The 21,029-nt window shown below is 39.7% G+C and overlaps 2 protein-coding genes across 4 annotated transcripts in view; one reads left to right on the top strand and one right to left on the bottom strand.

The window, feature by feature from the left end:
* The window catches only part of FAM114A1 (family with sequence similarity 114 member A1), a 34,614-nt gene extending 21,389 nt beyond the window's left edge, over positions 1 to 13,225 (bottom strand). For 2 of the 3 annotated variants that reach the window (XM_027686491.1, XM_027686492.1), the window contains exons 1-3: positions 13,124 to 13,225; positions 10,372 to 10,721; positions 9,488 to 9,575 (exon numbers count right to left, since the gene is read on the bottom strand). In XM_027686491.1, coding sequence (XP_027542292.1) covers positions 9,488 to 9,575; positions 10,372 to 10,713 — 430 coding nt within the window. In that variant the 5' untranslated portion in view covers positions 10,714 to 10,721; positions 13,124 to 13,225. The remainder of the gene's footprint in view (positions 1 to 9,487; positions 9,576 to 10,371; positions 10,722 to 13,123) is intronic. The other variant, XM_027686490.1, reaches the window with a different exon arrangement.
* Positions 13,226 to 14,309: 1,084 nt separating this feature from the next.
* On the top strand, positions 14,310 to 21,027 carry LOC113969113 (toll-like receptor 1; the record flags this gene model as incomplete). The annotated part of the gene is made up of 2 exons (XM_027686317.1): positions 14,310 to 15,315; positions 20,206 to 21,027. A coding segment is annotated over exon 2 (759 nt), but the record flags the coding sequence as incomplete, so codon positions are not given.
* Positions 21,028 to 21,029: the final 2 nt, after the last annotated feature.

Raw genomic sequence — 21,029 nt, 5'->3', positions numbered from 1 at the left:
GAAAAGTCAAACTTGTTTCAGTGGCACGTTAGTTCGAATCTCCGTTTTTCAAAATGCTAAATATTCTATTGCAATCAGTTTGAACTGAAATTGATGGTCTTCCTGAGGCCATAGGGTTTGACCTCATCTGGTTTTCAAAATTCTAGAACAATTAACTCAAAATTAATGAGCGTGTGTCTGCACAGTTGAGGTAAGGAACTTATTCTTCAGTCATCTGCACAGGGGCTATGTCAGGTAAGTATTTTATGAATACTGACTCCAATCCTCAAAGTTATTTCAGGATTTAGCTCCTCAGTTGCTCATTTGAAGTCAAATCCTAAAGTATCTCCCCTTAAAGCTACTATTTAGATATACTCTGTAAGGTCTGCTGATGCCAGTTCACACAGAATTCTTGTTCCTGTGGTAGCTGATCTCCTATGCAGATTTTGATACCTTTACCTGATGCATACACAGGACTCCCTAGCCCTCTATTAAAATGGCCTAGTTTAATATAAAGAATAAATGTTTTTACCATTGTTATCTGAATATTTTGACAGAACAGGATTACTTTTCTACACAGAGTTTATTTACACTAGCAGATCACAGGCACTGGTAACATCCTGCTCTAGGATAGGGTGGATTGACTGGTAGTTAGCAAGGGGAGGCAATATCTTCCTAATCTGCACCAAGCATAGTTGAAAAATACTGTCCTTACAAAAGATTACTCTAAATATGTCTGCCTATTTTGCTTCTGGAAATGTCCACAAGTATGTCCACGATATGCTTCTCTCATTACAAACAATCCAACTAGTACATTTTCCTCAGCTGGTAGTTTCTGCATATCAGCTGAGGTGCAATAAGTGAACAACAAACCAGACAAGCAATATTTCTTTCCAACACAAAATGAAATACCTGTAGTGACAGGATGTGATTTTTTTCTTGCACAGTACATTGTTACTGCATCTCATGTAGAGCTGATCATTTCTGGCAGCTGGACAATCTAAAGTGCTTTAACTATTTGCCTACTTATGAGAAGTGTTAATGACAATTTCATACTTCTTTGGTTAAATTGAACTGTAAATAGATAAATTATTGCAGAAAAGGTATTAATACAGATGCTCAGGCAAATATTTAGACATCTGAGTTAAGCAAATGTTAAGCATAATGATTCATTAATGTTGCCCACACTTTCCCACAACTGTGTGCATTCTACTAGAGAAGTTCCAAGCATCTTTTCTGAGTTATATTAACTACAACAAAATAGCCTATCACTTGCCAGTGCTCTGCAGTGTTCTAAATAAACATATATATATAAGTGTATGTGTAGTCATATAAATACGCTTTTGAACATCTGATTAAAATAAAGATGCAGCAAACCTATTTGAAATGGAGTAGGAAAAAGGAAAGCTTAGATTTATGATTCTATGATTTCCAGATGGCTTGCACATCAGGTGCTCTATGAATTCAGTAATAAATATACTCTAGAAAACATATGCGAAACAGCACTACTGAAAGATCACATACAAGAAAACTGGAGTATCTGAAGGAACACACAAAGAACAGATATCCCCTAAGAAACAGACCAGCAGAAACAAGGAATTTGTAAGCTGTATGAGGTCCTGATGCTTTACACTGAAACAGGGAGCCTAGGCAGGTAAATGCTTTTACCTGTCCACAGAAAATAAATGACTTTTGTCTATTTCATCTCATGGCTTACAAGATGCAGTAGTATGTTCAATTGTACAGGACATACCAGGTTATGCACCACAGTGATTTAAGTCATTACTGGAAAACTTCTTGCCTTTTGCAAAGTCTGTTCCAATGCAGATACTGGACAGCAGCATACTTCTTAGTCTAATCCCAATCTCCTGCATATTTTGATGGGTACAATGAAAATATTAGCGTGAATAGATTCTGGAGTAATTTATTTAACCCCCAAATTCCTAGATCTTACTTACATGACTATTAAGTGTGCTTTTAAACTAATGTAATAGGTACTCCATGTCACATTCCTTTCCATTTCTTCTGCTCGCAGCTTTCCAAACGAGCAAGAGAGTTCTATTCTTTCCATTGACTTAAATGATTGGACTTGCTAACATAGTACTATGGTCCTGTAATCATATAAAAAGCCCCTATGAACATCAAGCAAAAATTTCAACTCTGTGTGAAAGTTATGGATTTTCAGATTAATTTCTCATTCTTTTTTCTGTATCTAAACATTTTTAATTTTTATGTTTAATAGCTTTCAATTGGTTCTCATAGTGTTGCAGACAAACTAATATTTCCAAGAAGAGAGGGCACAGATTTGCTGTATTGATATTTACAGACTTTAAAAAGGCAGCATTTTTGGGGCTGTGGTTACATGCACTAGAATGCTAAGAAAATATTCTAGGTCAGCAAGGGGTGGCTTTCCTGAACTGAGCTGTATGGCACATATATTTGACTACAACAGCAAAACCAGATGAGATCAGAAGACCACAACTGAAGCAACAGTTAGATACACATGCACAAACATGGCAGAAGTGCATGTTGTTTCGGAAATGAAAATTATTATTTGTAATTTCAAGAGGCACACAAATAAAAGAGGTCATGGGAAATGAGTCTACATTTTAGAGATAAGGATGCACTGGTTTTGTTATAGTCTGTGTGGTAATGCAACTGAGCTGATATTGTAAACTTAGGAACACCTCTGAAGTCCCCATTTACTCATCTGTAACAGAAGAGCTATGAAATGGGTTTTGTTAACCCTGTGCTTTTGGAAGAAAGCATGTTTTTTCCCTGGTGTTGTTGCTTTTGTTTCTCGTGCCTCCATGGTTCCTTGCCTTTCTATTGGCTGGCAATCTCAACAGAATATTACTGTTCCTGTTGCTTGCTGGGATCTTTCATTTGAAGAGGAAGGTTTTGCAAGCAGTGCCTAACAATGTGACCTGCCTTTTGGTTTGCCCGATCTGCCCAAGGCCAGATTACAGCACTCACAAATGCTTTAGTCATATCCCACTTCACTGCAGGCTCTCTTATCTTCCACCCCACAGCTTAGTAGCTTTGGGTTCCCTGCAGAGCTGAAAGAGGCCAACAGACACCTCTGGAGGTCAGTTCAGCATGTCTGACATCTAAACTGTCCTCTGTAGGAATCTCTGTCCCTCATCCATCTAGTACTCCCAGGCAACTAGAATCCCTGCTTCAGTGGTGCAGATAGGGAGGAAGAGTTTGAGATATTTGTTCCTGGCTACCACACAGCCTTTGTAACCCGTGTTATACCACGGGGGCACTTCTGATGAACAGCTCATCAAAATTTAGTCTAGTAAGATGAGTGAAGCTTCATCTCGTTCAAGCTAAAGATGAAGACTGAGGCCTTAAATAAGCATCTTTCACCAGATGCTTAGTTTCCTTAGTTTCACTGAGAAACTAAGGAACCTGAAGCTGGCTGGAAGACAATCACTCCACTACATGAAGTATAGAGATGTAGAAAACCCAGCTGTGCTTGGGTTTTGTACACTAAAAAGTCAGACCCCATTGTGCTCACTTGGGGTGAGCAGGCTACTGTATTGGCACTCCAGTCACTTCAAGCCTGCAGAAAATTCTCTTCCTTGTAGTTAAAACAAAAACATGGGCTAGATTCTGATAGTACCTATGCTATCTAATCTATAAATCAGGAATCACTCCAATTAAGCTAATAGATGAGACTTGATTCGGATCTTCTTATTGCAATGGTTAAAGGTTTTAATAACAGCAATAGGCATAAAGACTCTTACAACAATTTACTGGTTCTCAATCTCTTCTAAACTATAAGCCCATATCAAAAGACATAAAGACAGTAAACAGGACTGCCAACCCCAAAACCATGCCCACAGTTCCTCCCACCTGTTACTTGCATTCTGAATTCTTAAAAAGGAAGAACTGTAAAAAAGGAGGTTGCTGCTACAGCAGCTGTAAGGTGTTATTTACAAAACAGGTGAGTGACCACCATGTGATTTCAGGCTCAAAGCAGTTTTCCCTTAATCACCTGAATTAATGCAATAAAAAAAAAGTCTTCTGAAGAGATTAACTATTTTATGATCACATGAAGTACAAGCATAACACCCAGCCTTTTTTTTTGTTTGTTTTAATATTGTACTTTACTTCACACAGGGAAATAGTATCTATAGAGAAGGGAAAAGACATTCACCATGTTTGAATACTTTAGTTTCACATTATCAGAAGCATTTGCGTTCCATTCCACACAGACGTGAACTTAAACTATGCAATGCTGATTATTACACATACCCAAATAATATCCAAGCTCATGAACACAGTGATATCTCAAGTGACATTTCACTCTGTCATACTGAGTGACAAAAAATGGTTTTTGGCATACGAGGGAAATACATACATATGGATGTCTGATATTTTCACGTGCCATTCTGATAGCTAAGGAACTAGATGAGGAATATACACAAGAACAAAATTATCATGATAGCAGAACATTGATTGCAAACACTGCATGAGAGAGATGCAGCTCTATACTATGAATTTTAGAGACCATATGAATGAAACAGCTGGGTTACTTTTTTTACTACTTTTACTGTGTAAGAGGTATTGACAAATGTTAGTCTTAGCCATGGCCCCAAAGGTAAAACACCCTAAACTTACATGGAGTGAAGCACATGCATACAGTATGATAGAGAACAGACTTTGCTTGGAAATGTAGCTTTTGAGCACCATAACTTCAGCACCTCATGAATGCCATAACTCATCCAAAACAACACGGCATATGAAAGACAAAGGCTTGTAGGAGAAAGTAGTCACTTTCATTAAGCTAGCAGACAGTTTAGTTGGAAGAAAAATCAACCAGGCAAGCTTTCAAGCATACAAGTTCTTTTAAAAATGGAAGTCACAAGCTTCCAGTACAGACTGAAAATGTATTTTGCCTCACACAAGCCCTAGGGATAAAAAGTTTGCTGTTGCAGCTAAGCTAACATAATGGCTCTTGGTGCAGGAATGGGAGGTTCTGCTCCTTCCCATGTTCCGTACTTACCCCTTCTGCTTGCCCTCACACTGATCTCAGGTTCAAGGGACTGAAGAGGCAGAAAATGGATTTTTCTTTCCTCTAGAGTTATTCTTATGTCAGTTTAGCTTCCTAGACTGGATTACAGGGAGCTCAGAGGAGCATGAGTGCTGGCACAGGGAGAAAGAGGAAACAATGCAAGGAAAAGACAGGTGTGGGACTGCACATTTCAGTGGCTACTAGCCATTAATTGGCTTAGCTGCAATGGTCACCTACTGTTAGAGGGGAGTTTTATCAACCCTGTAACTAAAATGGTGTAATGGCTGATTTACTGAAAAATACAACATAAAAGAAAGTGACTAAAATGGTGATATTTAGTGTGACAAGTCGTGCCTCTAGATCACAGTGAACCTACTTCTCCCATTTCATCATTCTAGCAACTATTTCAGTGTCTCTACTCCATTGTGGTTCCACAAGGGGAGCCTCACATTTTTTGTACTTTTAAAAACAGAAGAAATCACTTCACGTCATTGATGAAGCCAATTCAATAGTTTGCTTAGTGTGACATCTAGTGTCAGACCTCAAACATGGTTTAGGCAGTGACTGCTACTAATCCAAAGCCATTACAGACTCTGTTGTGTAGAGGAGTATCACAACTGCCTTGTCGTGGGGACCTTGATCTAAATAATGTCAAAATCAGTTCAAAGACAACAAACATTTTCTTTGGAATAGCTATCACCAAAATAATCCCTAGGTGTATGTGCAGGGTTAGTTAAAGAGGGATGAGATACAGATTATGTGGAAACTGCCTTATTATTAGGAACTAAAATGAGTTATGCTAAACAAATTACAACCAAGCAGTAAAAATACTAATGTATTTGTGAGTTCTATATCAGGGTTTGAAGGATAATGAAACTGAGATCCTTGGAGCAACCATTTCAACTCAGTCTTAAATAAGTAGCAATGTAAGAATTTATTTACAGTAAGAACAATCATTCACTGGAGCACCTCACTGGGAATGAATGTGGTAGAGTTCCCATTGCTGGAGGTTTTCAAGATGTGACTGGACAGTTTGCTAATAATCTCATCTAGATGCACAAAACCTTTCCCACAAAACCCTGGACTAGAAGATCTTTCAAGGGCCCTTCCAATCTGTGTTCTTCTATGATACTATTTGTTAAAAGCAGAATGTATTCGGTTAGACCTTTAAAATGTTATTTAGTCCACCTCAAACCGTTTCTGGTATTTTTACAAAGTACAATTTTGAAGAAAAATATAGGGAATAGTATGTATTTGTCATACTTCACCAGACAAGGAGCTGTGTTGTACAAATATGACGACAGAGAAACAGAAAAATCACACACCAAAGGTGTTGCTGCTAAGTCTTAACTCCAAGAAAGTAGCTTTACTTATACCACTTGCTACACCAAAGGAATAAGCAACTTTACGATGGACTGGATCATTGCAAAACTATTTTCTCATGCAGAATAGGAGATGAAACATTAGTTGAACTGCTCAGACATTAGATAGAGTAATTTGAAGGGGAATAATCAATATTTAACAACAAGAAGAAAGCTTATAGAAATTCCCAATACCTTTAATTTTTTTTCTTTGTCTCTCACTAGGAATTATCATACTGAAGCAGACATGTGGTCTACACAGTTCCACATCCTGCCTATGACAGTGAGAGACAAAAAGTACTTCACAGGATCAAGCATGAATTTCCATAACAAATAACTTGGAAATAAGCCCTCTATATCAGGAATATGAACTATTACCTGGTACATTGATTTCCTGAAACAAATCTAAGATTATCTATGCAGTCTTTCAATTTACCTTGGGTTCAGTGAACACGGAAAAAAGTACATTTGATTTCTGCTTAATTCAAAGTCTATTTTATTTAATAAATTCACAAAGTTAGATTCAAAATTATTAGCTAGTAACATGGGAACTCAACCCTACCCTGATCTCAGGCTCAGGAAGTCTGTCTATGCTGTAGATTCCAGGAAATGGGAAAACAGGGGGAACTGCTGTTTTACATACATCTGGTTTTAGGTACTTTCCCAGCTGTTCTTGGTCACTGCCAGAAACTAGATAGTAGATGGGTCTTCAGTGTAACATAGCACAGCCACTTTCATGTAAAATTTAAATTAAATTTTCTTTTTCCTTTTCTGCATGTGGATGCTCCTTTTCCAAGGCAACTTGACTTGTTCCAACTGTGCTCATTTTTTGACTGTAATAATTCTAAGAATATACATACATGGTGACAAAATGCCTATTAAAAATAGACATCACACAACCTTATCAAGTCAGGCTGCCTACACAAACTTGTTCACATACTTACATTCTGTGAAGAGAGTTATGATGCTGATACAGTCAGATGATATGTTAAGAAGCCAGTATCAATTAAACATGGATTTTTACTGTATATGAATAAAGACGTTATAAGGCCTATATAAAAATGAGATCACATCATTAAAAAGTCCATGGAAATCCACAGAGATACAACTCTGTAAGCAGGTTTTATAGACAAAAGCAACAAATGGTGCAAAAAGATATGTCTTGTTAATTTATCAGACAATAAGAAGGGCTACAACACGCATTCTTGTTTGTCTCCTAAACTTTTTCCAACGGCATTCATCATTTTCACGCAAGCTCACATCAGTCAGGCAAGAAAATACCTACGGCTGAACTGCCCCATTGGAAATATATACACTTGGTGACACTAAACTGATTGCTCCATGAGGCTAAAACCTCTCAGCGACAGAAGACTGTGAGATTGCCACTGAAAGCCTACAACAACAGTAACTGTTTGGTAACAAATAATCTTATTGCTCACAAATAGCTGTCTAATGGCCATTTGATAGAATACTGTTTATTGCAAAAGCTAAGCAGAATGTAAATATGGTTATTTCACAGACAAAAACTAAATAGCCTGAAAGAGTTCTGTTCCAAGAAACCCACTGCTTCAACTATAAAAATTAACTGCAAAATTCAGCGGCATCACAATTCTAACTGGTGAACTGTTAGTTATTACACTAAGCCAGATTCTTTTCAGAATGCTCTTGTTTATGGTGGGTTGAGAATGCAAGAGGCAAAGCTTTTTGGAAGTCTGTGAAAGTAGTACCCTTTATTATACCTAACAGCCCGAGGAAAAAAAAAAGGCAACATTTTTGGCACAGAGGTTCTTCTTCAAGTCTGAAAGACAAACACTAAACTTTAAGGTTAAATGCAAGTTGAGAATACTTATGCAGTTCCACAGATAGTTAAGCTGCCCTTGTTCCCATTGGCCTGTTCTGTGCGTTCTCATCATTTCCCATTCAACAGCATTGGGGGATCAAATGGTGAGCCAGATTGGGGAATTTACAAACTGATCCAGCCGAAGATCTACCTCTTACTTCAGTTGTGCTTTCCAAAATGAGTCCCATAAAGCAGCTCCCCCATCATTACATGTGGGCTACTATTAGCATAAGACATGGAAGAAATACATTGCTGGGGCAGGGCAGGCCTGCTCCTTTCAGCAACAACCTTCATTTCTACAAATCTAAACACATCTTAGAAATCCAGTCTGAATTTTATTAGAAATGTTAATTGGTTGGACTGTGAAAGAAAAGGCAGTTATGTACTCCTGACTGTGGATGTAACTGAAAAAAAAGAGAGGACAAGGAAACTTCCCTCCTCTGAGAAAGAGACAGAAACAATTTACTGTCCATGGAACGGAGGAGATAAGGAGAATTATTTAGCCTTGTACGGGATCATAAAACCAGTATCTCTGTTAAATCCATTATTTTTAGTAACTAGCAATTTTCATTCCTAGATTCATCTTTTAAAGGTATTTTGTGGATCCATTATGAGAACTGACTAGCTAACAGCTTTTTGTTACAAAACATTTCTGTTTTGCGAGAAATTATTTCCCACTGGTTACTATGTATTTGTGTCCTTCGCTTTTTGGCTGTGAGTTTTCGATGTGCAACGATTAAGTTTTACCTAAGTCTTCACAGGGACATTTTGTACTGACATACTATTGGAAATGAGAGTACACGAGAAGGAGTTTAGGGCCCATATTTCAATACGTTGTTCTACTCTCTGAAGTCTGGTGTGACAGCTTAACAGTTTCACCTGGTGGCAATGAAAGCTGGAATGATTTATGAGGAGTGAATTCATATTGCTAAGGCAAAAGCCACGGTGTATAAGCCACCAACATGCATGAGCACGAATCTGGGTTGCAGTGCTTTGACTTCAGAAACCATAAGCCTTTGGCTGATAGTAATTGTATCAGATAATGGATCCTTTCTGTGAAGAAGCCACAATGAGGTTATTCACTAACTGTACAATCAAGCCTAGCACCTTGTCCATGATTTGACCCAAAGAAATATTTATGTGCTTCAATAGTTTAGGAAGGTCCATCTTCCTATTTAATAAAATCAAAACTGTCTATGAAACCTTAAGATGCAACACTAACGTGTCTAATGACACATTAAAACTATGAATTATTTCCATGCACTTTACTGACTGAACACTTACCTACTGTGGCAGAAGCTGATGACAGGAGAGACTTTCCCCAGGTACCCCAAGCTCCCCATCTACTTGCTTTAGATGAGGAGTCTATGGTCTGTAAGAAAAAAAATGTTACTCCACTGTTTAAAATTCCTGCTCTCAAAAGGCAGGAGGAAACACAAAGAACCCATCAGCAACAGAGTCTGGTGTTTGATAAATGATGATAGATTGAATATTCTGTAGAGTTCAAGCTTCTGTGCATAAGAAAGCAGAATGGAAGGCATAGTTCACGTTGCCTATTCCTGAAAGCACCTAAAACTCCAGAGATGCCTTTACAGATGTCCTAATATTTCTTCAGGCACAAAATCTAATAAAGCCATACAAGTTTACTAAGGCTATTATTAGGGAGAGGCAGGAACCTGTCTCCTTTCTAGGTTCTACCAGAAGCCAGAGTTGGATGTTTCTCTTCCCGAGCCTCCTCACAAGTGCAATTCAGTAGATGTGCACAGGGAACTAATAACAACTGAGTTCAATAAACTCAGTCAAAGGAGGGGCTGCATACCTTCTACAGTAATGTGTAGTGTTAAGCAATTATCAGTATTACATATTTAAATCATATTAAGAAACTGTTTTCTCAAGGAATCCTCCAGTAACATATAATCCCTATATAATGCAAGTTTTATTGCAGCCAGATGTGAAAGACCAAATTAATATCATACTGGCAAAGAGAAATTAAACTATTCCTAGTTTTCAAAAGCTTGGTGTTGCAATTTAATTTATTTTATCCCTATGCAGGTTTTCTTCATATAACTCCCTAGGTTTTTGCGAAAAACAGTATGTACATGATAGAAAATTCTGTCCTTACAACCCAAGGAGGGGAGAGCTTTTACAGAAAAGAAAGTATTACTTACTGGGCTGCTTTGTTCATGCAGTGTTTCTTCAGATTCAGGTTCTGTATCAAGGCTCACAGTTTCAATGCACTCAGTGGGTATGTCTTCAGTTGCCTCTTCACTGGAAGGTAGACCTTCAACTAGTTTTTCAGTCAAAGGGTTTTCATTAATTACTATGTCTCCTTCCTGTCTATTACTGGCACTCTGAGTGGCCTGTCCATGTTCATCTTGTGAAGACTCATGCAAGATCTCAGCTTCTACGAGATGTGGTACTGATTCAGGAGGCAATATCTCATTGTTGGGCATTTCCATTACTTCAGATTTTTCTTCAGATGGGACGCCATCAGATATGTCTTCAGACATTTTCAATTCTGAATGTAGAAAACAAAGTCTTTTAGGTTCCATAAACATTTGAATTACTATAAAATACACAGTGTTGAGGCCTCCTAAAGCATGGAGCCCTGTGGCACATGCATCACGCTGGCACTGGTACCAGGATAATACTCTAAACACTAAATCACTTTGCAGGATCTCACTCAAGTACGAAGAACAGCACTACTGTTTTCCAAAATATAGTTTAGTGAGAGAGAAAGGATTTTCATTTGTCTGAAGAAGTTAAATGTAAGAGCTCCCACATGGTTAACTTTTACATTCACTATTAGGTGTGCATGAAAGACCACTGAAGAATAGGATAATCGGAGCTGCAATAGTCAAGCAGCTCTTCCTCTCCGTTTAATCATCCCCACATACACAGGTTCCTACAGCCTGCTGACTGATGGCAAGGAGGGTAACACAGTGTGACTAAAACTGTGGGGATATTTATGTGTTGGAGAAGGGGCATAATTCGTGAACATGACAGACCATGGTCCCTGGAGCCATTTCATAGACATTCATTGCTTACACTGTTTCTGCATCACTTGACTCAAAGGTTTGCTCTCTGGGAAGTGCAACGCTTCTCACCTGCTCCTGAAATTCCAGCTGTGTGATTAAACTTCAATTTTGAAGCCAAGGTAAGATTGTATGAGGTACAGTTATTGATTTTTTTTTTGAAAGTTATGAACCAGTTTTCTCTTATTTACTCCTTATCTTCCAATGTAACTTTGGAGGTATTTTGCACCACTGTGCAGTCATCTGGCTGAGGATCCACAAAGAAAAGATATGGCCATTGAGCAAGCTCTACGGTTGATTAAGGAGTGGCATTGGCAGAGTCCAAAAGGACTACTGTACAGTGATTACTACCACTTACTTGTTGGCAACAACAATATACCTTGTACTCTACTCAGAAGACAACCCTTGACAGAGAGCTTGCAAGCTCCTGACTGTGCTGAGTTGTATGGCATAAAATAAACTCATACAGTTCTCCCCATAGATGTTGCCTTTTCATTGATTCTCATATTAATTAAATATGGCCCAAAGGTTTGTACTTGACAGGAAGAACTGAGGTTCTGTGAAACGGAAGAACGGGGGGAAAAAAAGGCAAAAACGCAAAATATAACTGGGATTTAGGAGAAATTTGCCTGAGAAGCATGTATTTAAATGAGTATATTTTATTAAAGTCTATAGAATTGTATAGATATGTGGGTTTAGCAGCCTGTTTATCTCACTTGAAGGAAGATTGGTTGCTTGAACAGTTCCAAGAGTAGCGTTTGGTATCAGTGAACAAGAAAATAAATAAACAGCATTTGGTACCGTGTATATTACACCAGTTTACATGTACCTTAGTTATCATCAGAAAACATGCATTTACAAGTCAGAATCTTTGCATTTGCCACAAGTATTCCATGACGAATACAGCAAATACTATAAAATGTTTTAGTATAGGTAAGTATTGTCAATGTTTTAACAGTACCCCCTATGTGATGGGTAGAAAAACTCCATCGTCAGAGATGAGAATCCTCTACCAAAACCTTTACACACATACTGTACACACATACTTCGTCATTTTGCCTGGAGATCAGTTCTGAGTGAGCCCAGCACTTTTTTAAAAATTGCACAGACACGTATACATGAATTTTTGCAAGACTAGGTCATCTTTGGGGACCACTCAGGCCACGGTCCCTGCAGTTGTCTGCCAAATCTTCCTTACGGGAGCAAGGCACGTAATACCAAATCACCGGATCTGTCAGAACACACGAGACGTGCTGCACCCGGGGTAAGGAGTCATTCAACCTCTCATCCGTGAGATTATCCTGATCCAAATCAACCCGGACAACTCTGCCCAAAGGGAATTAATCTACAGAGAGTTCGTGAGGGAGATGCCAAGGCCAGCTCCGGACAGGGCGGCAGAGGAGCGCCCGGCCCGCACCGACCAGCCGGAACGGTCCGCCCTGAAGGGGCCGGCGGTGGCAGCACCTGCCGACCCTCCGCCCGAGGGGTTTCAGCCCGCCTCGGAAGCAAATCCCAGCCGCCGCCGGGCACCTTTGGGCACGGACCACCGTCCCCGTGCCTGAGGGATAACTTTTCTAGCGGTGGCACCGCGCTCCCCTCTCGCTCGACGCCTGCTGTCGCTTCTCTTCCGCGGGACGCTGCGGGCACGGCGAGCGCAGGCGACACCCCTGGCGCCAGCTCACCCTGTCCCGTTGCCCCGCTGTCCCCCTGCCCCAGGAAGGGCAGGGCAGCCGGGGCGCCGCTCCCGCAAGACCGCAGCGGCCACAGCTTCCCCCTTCCCTTTTCTCCCCCCTCTTTTCGAAATCCTCTCTGGAGTAGAGCTGTGTAGCGAGGAGTCCGCAGTGTCAGAAGCGGCAGAAAAACTAGAAATCGCCGCGTTCCTTACCGCTCAGCAGTGCCCCGGCCGGCGCGCCCCCTTCTTCTTCCCTTCCCCGCCCCGCCACGTCGGCAGCAGCGGGGGGAGGAGGCAGAGCGCGCCGGGCAGCCCGGGACGACCAGCCCGCAGGGAGGAGGGAGGGCTGGCGCTTCTGCTTCCCGCTGCCTCCGGCTCTCTGAGGCGCCCGCCTGGAGCAAAGGGGCTGGTCCGCTGCCGAGCCGCCCCCGAGCTCCAGGCTGCGCTGACCCACCGGAGAGAGTGGCCCTGGCCGCCATTATCACCCCTCACGGCCCCCGGCGCGCTGCGGCGGGGGTCGGGCTGCGGCGGTGTCCCGGCGGTGTCCCGGCGGTGTCCCGGCGGGGGAGGCGAGGCGGGCGCCGGCCGGGAGCGCCGGGCGCGGGTGGAGCAGCGCTTCCGTCAGGCGCGGGCGGCATCCCCCGCGTCCGCGCTAAGGCGGAAATGGGGTAAATTCCACAGAATCACAGAATATGCTGAATTGAAAGGAACCCATCAGGATCATCGAGTCCAACTCCGGACCCTGCACAGGACCACCCCAAGAACCACACCATGGGCCTGAGAGCGTTGTGCAACTTGAACTCAGTTGTTCAAGCATTGTTCTTGAACTCTGTCAGTCTTGATGCTGTGACCACTTTTCTGGGGAGCCTGTCCCAGTGCTCAAGCCGTCTCTGGGTGAAAAACCTTTTACTCTTATCTAACCTAAACCTTACGTGACTCAGCTTGATGCCGTTTCCTCGAGTCCTGTCACTGGTCAGTACCTGCCCCTCTGCTTTGCCTCCTGATGTTGAAGACCAGAATGAGGTTTCCCTTCAGTCTTCTCCAGGCTGAACAAACCAAGTGACCTCATTCGCTCCTCATATGACTTCCCATCCAGTCCCTTCACCATCCTCATTGCCCTCCTTTGGATGCTCTCATAGCTTTATATTTTTTTGTTGCGGTGCCCAAAACTGCACACAATATTCAAGGTGAGGCCTCACCAGTGCAGAGCAGAGCAGAACAATCCCCTCCCTCGACCAGCTGGTGATGCTGTGCCTGATGCCCCCCAGGACACAGTTGGCCCTCCTGGCTGCCAGGGCACTGCTGACTCATACTCAACTTGCCGTTGACTAGGACCCCCAGGTCCCTTTCTTCAGCACAGCTCTCCAGCCTCTTGCTCCCTACTCTATACACACAACCAAGATCACCCTGTCCCCGGTGCAGAATCCAGCACTTGCCCTTGTTAACCTTCATATGGCTGGTGATTGCCCATCTCTCTAATTTGTTGAGGTCTCTCTGCAGGGCCTATCTGCCCTCGAGGGAGTTGACAACTCCTCCCAAGTAACTTAGTGTCATCAGCAAACAGTATTCTTCTGAGTCCTGCATCCAGGTCATTAATGAAGATGTTGAAGAGAACAGGACCTAAGATGGAGCCCTGCTGAAACCCACTAGTGACAGGTTGCCAGCCTGATGTTACTCCATATTGACTATAACCCTTTGTGCCCAACCCCTTAGCCAGTTGCAGTTATCCAAATGTGTGCTAGATAATTTGTTATGGCCAAACTGATAATGTTCATACTGGGGCATTTTAAGTTTCAATGAGTCTAGTCACTGAGCTGGCATCAAAAATTATTGTATCCTTTTTAGAAAGTTTAATCCTTCCTCAAAGTGAGCACCTACTGATGCATGGGTTTGCAGAATTAAACAACTGAGATTTAGCTTTTCAGATGCTGCTTTCCACCCTCGTTATCACTGTCTTTACAGGAAATGCCTCTGACAGAAGCTGGGCGGTACGTGCACACATTTCCAGTCAGTTGGTGTCGACACTGGGTGCCTGCAGCCACCAAAGAAATACTGGATTGAGCAAAGGGTTTGCAGGCTCTTGCCCAACAACCTGTGGTTTTTGTCTCTGTAGTTCCTCATACCTCTTCCTCTTTTTACCACTTTATGTTAAGGCGAAGCATGCCCTTTAAGATGATAAAAAGTTCCACAATTTATTGTAACATCATTTTTGTCAGTAGTCTGCCAAAGAAAGAAATTACTGTTGCCACAGGAGGCAAAATAACATGTTGTGAATCACTGAGGAGAGCTACTGTAGGAGGCCACAAAATAAAGCCACAGTTCTCAGAAGCGTGCATTACAAATACCTATCATGATGTGTGACTTACACGCTTATCAGGAAAAAGTCTCTGAAGTTTCTCATTAAGGTAGGTAGTAGCAGAACAAATATTTGTATCCCTAAGTAATACATTTCTTTTGAGGGTCTTCCAGTGCGAATTTAAGTGTCAGAGAATTTTATTTTATTAATGTTAGATGTATTTATTGAAAATGAAATCTAGAGTGGTGTTATGGATTTCCCTCTGCTTTTCAGTGGAGCTTGTGGAAGGGTAGCATCATAGGGGAATCACGATAGCTGGAGATTGTTTTACCCATGAGAGATGGTAATTTTGACTCTAACGTGGATTTTGCACTGTCAGTTTTGCAGATTCTGTACAAGACCACGCATGCTATAGAGCTACAAGACATTGTTAATCACTGTTGTAACACAATTATCACAGAATGTGCTGAGTTGGAAAGGACCCACAAGGATCCTCAAGTCCAGCCCTTAGCTCTGCACAGGACCATCCTCAAAGAGTCACACCATGTGCCTGAGAGTATCGTTGCTTCAGGATGAAATTAACACTATATGTGTGTAAATGTGTACATATGTCTGTCTGGACAGAAGGATGCATACATTTCCTAAGTTCCTAAATTACTTTTTTAAATTAACATTTGCATTTTCTAATTTTTTTCTGTTTCATTTTTCAGTAATTAATTTCACTTATATTGTCTTACTATGGTAATATTTCAACGGTTTTGCAATAAATAAGCATTAGAGATTGAACACTTCCATTCATCTCAGATTTCACTGAAATTTGTTATTACTCTGAGTGTCATCATCTTTCTAATGGGTTTCAGAAAAGATACTTGCCTTTTAATAAATAGATAAATATAAATAAAAGGTGGAAAGACTTAAAACATGGATGTATGCATAACATTCGAGGACTATATTAATCTGCTTTCAGTGATTGCACTGGTAGTTCTTAGGGGTAAATTTGAAGGGCTAATGGCATCCAGTTAATGGCAATATGCTTATTTTTCTGTTTAGCATATGCTGCATCTGTCTTTGTAGTATGTAGGCATACAGGCATTGCCAGTGGCCAGCTCATACTGTCACTGAACTGAAGAGATAATCTTGAATAAGGGTCTCTATGGCAGTTATTACACATTAACCAATTGTATGTCTGGTTCTGTATTCATTAGAGTAACATGTAGACTATATTCAGGCAGTTCAGCTGTTACATTCCAAAACAGGAATGAATGTTTGGTAGAAGCAAGGTCTTACCTTAGGATTTTATCTCATCCTAAGAATGGATAGCAAAATCTTTCCAACTAAGAGCAGGCAATGGTGAGGTTTGTGTGTAACGCTATTATAAGGTCTCATTTGGAAACCTGCTGTGAATAGTCTTGTCTGAATTGACAGGAATGGAGAACAAATCATAAAATCATAGAGTACCACTATAAAGCTCATCATCGTGATAGCAGAGAATTTTCCATATTCTGTCATTTACTACCTGTTCCATCTTTCTTTTCCTTTTATGGATGACCTCTTTTCACTTAAGGCTGAGAAATGAAATATAATCTACAGAATAAGCTTTAAAGTGAAAAAAGTAATTTTTTAGATATTTTCCTCTACTTCCTGAATAATTGAAATGTTAAATCATGAATGAGTTGTAGTATGCTAACCTAGTAAGGTAATTTGTGTTGTGGCAGTTCTATATTTAGATCTCTGCCATGGTGGAATTTCTGACCAACATTATGCAGAAATAAAAGAAGACTGGTTTATGTCTTTGCTGGGACAATAATCCTGTGTTTGGGCATTCAATACTGAAGGCACTGCTCTGTTTTAATTAAAAAAAAACAACAAAAACCAAACCCCACCCACTGTTTCTGTGTCTTCTGTTTAACCCAATCACAACACTGCTGGAGCAGGAGAGAGATTATTTTTCCATTCCCATTAAATGTAAATTAAACTAAGACAAATGGTACTTTTAGAAACCAGCCTTGATAATAACTTGACAACTGAATCGGTATATCAAAATGGAAAAAAAAAAATCATAATAATGCATGTAAACTTTGATCATTATTAAGTTTAGAGGAGATGTTTGAATTTCATTGTAAACTTGCTCAAAGTACTTATTTTCGTATTAGTTAACAAAGACAGAAAGTTGGTAAAAAGATTAATTTTCCCCCCTGTTTAATCTATTGCAAAGCACGAAAACACATAGTTCAATAATAATTGAATAATAGGGATATTACAATAGTGTTGTATGTGGAAAATACGTCTGGAGGAAAGCAAATGCCATTTTACAAGCTGTCAGTAGATGGCACAAACATTTGTATAAAAAGTTTGGGCGTTTCTAAGTATTGTTACTCAGTAGGATAGAATTACAGGAAGTTTTCTTTTTGTCTTTTCCTGAGAACATTTTCTGCTTTTTCGGAGAGCAGGGATTTCTGGTGAGCAAGTTTTCATTTTATTGATTTTATGTTGTTAGCTAGAACTGTTTTCTATTCTGTATCTTATTTGAAAATGACCCATGTTTTCCATAGAGGGTTATTAGCAAGTTTATGGTGTACTTTCAAGTGTATGGGTAAGAAATGAGGATAAAGTTGCTTATGTTCAGTACATTTATTCAAAGAAGCTGACCAAACAGCAATCTCTTTGTATTAGCACTACACCCACAGTTAAGGGGGTCACAGTGAATTAATGAAAATAGCTTTTGTACAGTTCAGGAATGGGTCTAACTTGATAATATGTTTCATCCTTGTGAAAGGTGTACTTGTAACACTAGAGTTTTGTGTTATGCTGATAACTTGTGAAGTGCATATCTTAATATTGAACCTTCATAGCTCAATATATTCTGTACATTTCTTATATGAAAGTTTAGTCAGTTTATACCAATTTTATATTGGAAAAACTCTTAAAACCTCAGTTTTGATCTCTTCTCTCACTCTTTAAACAACAGGACAATTTCTTGCTATGATCTTGGTTTGCTTACCCTCCTGGTTGCTTTTCTTGATAGCAAGTACTTTTTGTCAAGTTTGAAGACTTGAGGATACTTGTGAATTAAAAGGAATATGACTATAAAGGATAATTTCTCCAGCATTAGCCCCCAGGTCACAGGTTATGTGTTATAACAGTTTTTAATTCTGTTGCTTCGTAGGATATTCTAAAGGAAGTTTGAAGGTACTCGTAAATAATTTGACTGAATGCCAGGATATAGGAATGAGAAAGAAAATAAAAATATGGAAGAATCATATCCTTCTCTCATCTGGTCCTTGGATATTGCTGAAATTTTATCCCAAGAACGAATAATGATTTAAAGATTTTTTTTTTAATTTCTTTTGAAGCTACTTATTTTATTTGTTTATACATTAGTAGAATTGCCCAAACAATCAGAAGAATAGGATAGAGGATGGCCAGATCCCTATTAAGGGCTACGATGAATATAATTTTTCCAAATGAAAATCTGGAAAAGACGGGAAAAGTTTTGCCATATTATCCAACTATTTTTAGATGATTTCCAAGCCTAGTTTCATGCATTCTTTACAAAAGAACTCAGCGGACTGTTTTTTTTTTTGTTGTTGTACTGTTGAGATTTCATAATATAGGTTGTTTTAGATCAAGGAGAATGTATATTTTACACCTAGTAATGTAATTCTGAGAAAACTTGTGGAATGGTTAATGGCGCAGAAGATGTAGTCCTTGAGGTTGTAAATTTAGACCAACAAATGATAGCTATTTCTGTCTCGTTGTAGAGGCACTCGAAATATATACTCCCAATTTAGCCATTTCAATATCAAGAGAAAGTTGAAAGCCAGTGCAGTCATTAATGTGTACTGTGGAAAGCTTCAGGCAATAATTATGATTTGAAAGTAGTGGGATGGAAAGGGGGAAAAGGGGAAATAAAAGGATTTCAAAAATCCAGAAAACAACCTCACATCAAGATTTACATGTATGAAAGTGCTAACTAAGTTCTTATCAGTTCCTCTTTCAGAAGGGTGGTCTAATGGAGTTATGGCAATATCTAAAAGGAGATTTAAGGCAGCATTCACAGTGGCTGACTTAAAGGGAGGCTGGCTACTCTAAGCTCCTACATTCAGAAAGAAAAAGTGACCTCCATTAGGAAAATCAAAGCAAAACCATGGTTATGATGTTTTTTCCCACTAAATTGTGTTTAGATTAGCCCTTCTTTCACAACAGGGACATGTGAGGTCAGTGACCTTAGGTCAGGGGTGGATTCTGTGTACAGAGGTTCTACGACTGGTATATTTTTGTTTAGCATGCAGGTATTCCTAGTGTGTGTTTGGTGTCCTCTGTGTACACTTGACAAACTAGACAAGTGGATACCCCACTTTCAGAGTCTAAATTCAGGAAATGCTCAAGCTCAGACAAGAAGCAAACTTTTCTCTGGACTTTTTCATGGCATAAGTAGAGAACATTCTACCCTTGCTCCAGTTTTCCCAGTTAAAATAAGCACTGAGGATCCAATCTCAGCTACCTAAAGACATCCAGATTTTGATTCAGACTCTTGAACCTCCATCCTAAGTTTCAGTCCAAGTTTTATAGTCACAAGTGCATTTTAAAATAATGTCTCTGAGTCTAGTTCACATTCTTCAGGAGAGAATCTCAATTAATGTACTGTCTAATCAAAGTATATTACACAGTTGTGGGAAGCCTTCATAATACATTGAATCACAGCAGTAATTCTGTAAGTAAGCAGCAAATTTTAGTCAGCTATGAAATCAGACATGTTTTCTAAGAAACTGACTCATTATGTATTAAATGCGACATATTTACTAAATGAAAATTTCAGTGGTGTTCTGTTAATAAATAATGTCTCTCCTGAATGATAATAGGCACCTTCATTGCTTTTTGAGTCAAAGGGAAAAATGAGAAATTGGAACCTTAAAAAAATCTATCGCTCTGATGGTTCCTGCGTAGCTACTTAATGATGCAATCTGGTTTTTGGTTTTATTTGTTTGTTTTCCAACAGGATTACACCAAAGATGGACAGATAGAAAAGTTTTGAACATCTCCAAGGAAAACAAAAAGCAGTATGTCAGAAAATACGAGCTCTCTTAGAAACTTTTTTGTTTACAAGTATCTGTTTGCATTAACTTTTTGGAACCATGTCAACCTGTCTATGGAAAATGAACTTCTTACACCTGTTTCTAACAGTTTTCCAGAAGATAGTTCTGACCAAAAATTCAAGAGCCTGCCACTCTTATATACAAATACATATCAGTCCAAATCTAGTTCTGACTGGGTTGTGATACAAAATACTACAGAAAGCCTGTCGTTGTCAGAAATCACAAATAACCATGTAAAAAAATTGGTAGCTTTATTATCTAATTTCAGACAAGGCTCTGGGTTACAAAATCTGACACTGACAAATGTGTCGGTGAACTGGAGTGCTCTTATGGAAATTTTTCAGACTGTATGGCATTCATCCATTGAATACTTCAATGTTAGCAATGTCACTCAACTGTCGCACATACAAAGCTATGACTTTGACTATTCAGGTACCTCTATGAAGGCACTGATAGTGAAGAAAATTAAAATCACAGATCTGTACTTCACACAGGATGACATATACAGAATATTTGCAGACATGAATATTGCAGACATGACAATAGCTGAATCAGAGATGATTCATATGCTTTGTCCTTCATCTGTTAGTCCCTTTAGACACCTAAATTTTTCAAAGAATGATTTAACAGACTTCCTTTTTCAAAAATGTGACCACCTAATTCAACTGGAGACATTAATCTTGCAATGGAATAAATTTGAGAGCCTTCTCAAGGTAAGCTTCATGAC

This window comes from Neopelma chrysocephalum, unplaced genomic scaffold (genome assembly GCF_003984885.1).
Source record: "Neopelma chrysocephalum unplaced genomic scaffold, ASM398488v2 Primary Assembly neopelma1_71, whole genome shotgun sequence".
NCBI classification, from domain to species: Eukaryota; Metazoa; Chordata; class Aves; order Passeriformes; family Pipridae; genus Neopelma; species Neopelma chrysocephalum.
This window is presented reverse-complemented; position numbering and strand designations above follow the sequence as displayed.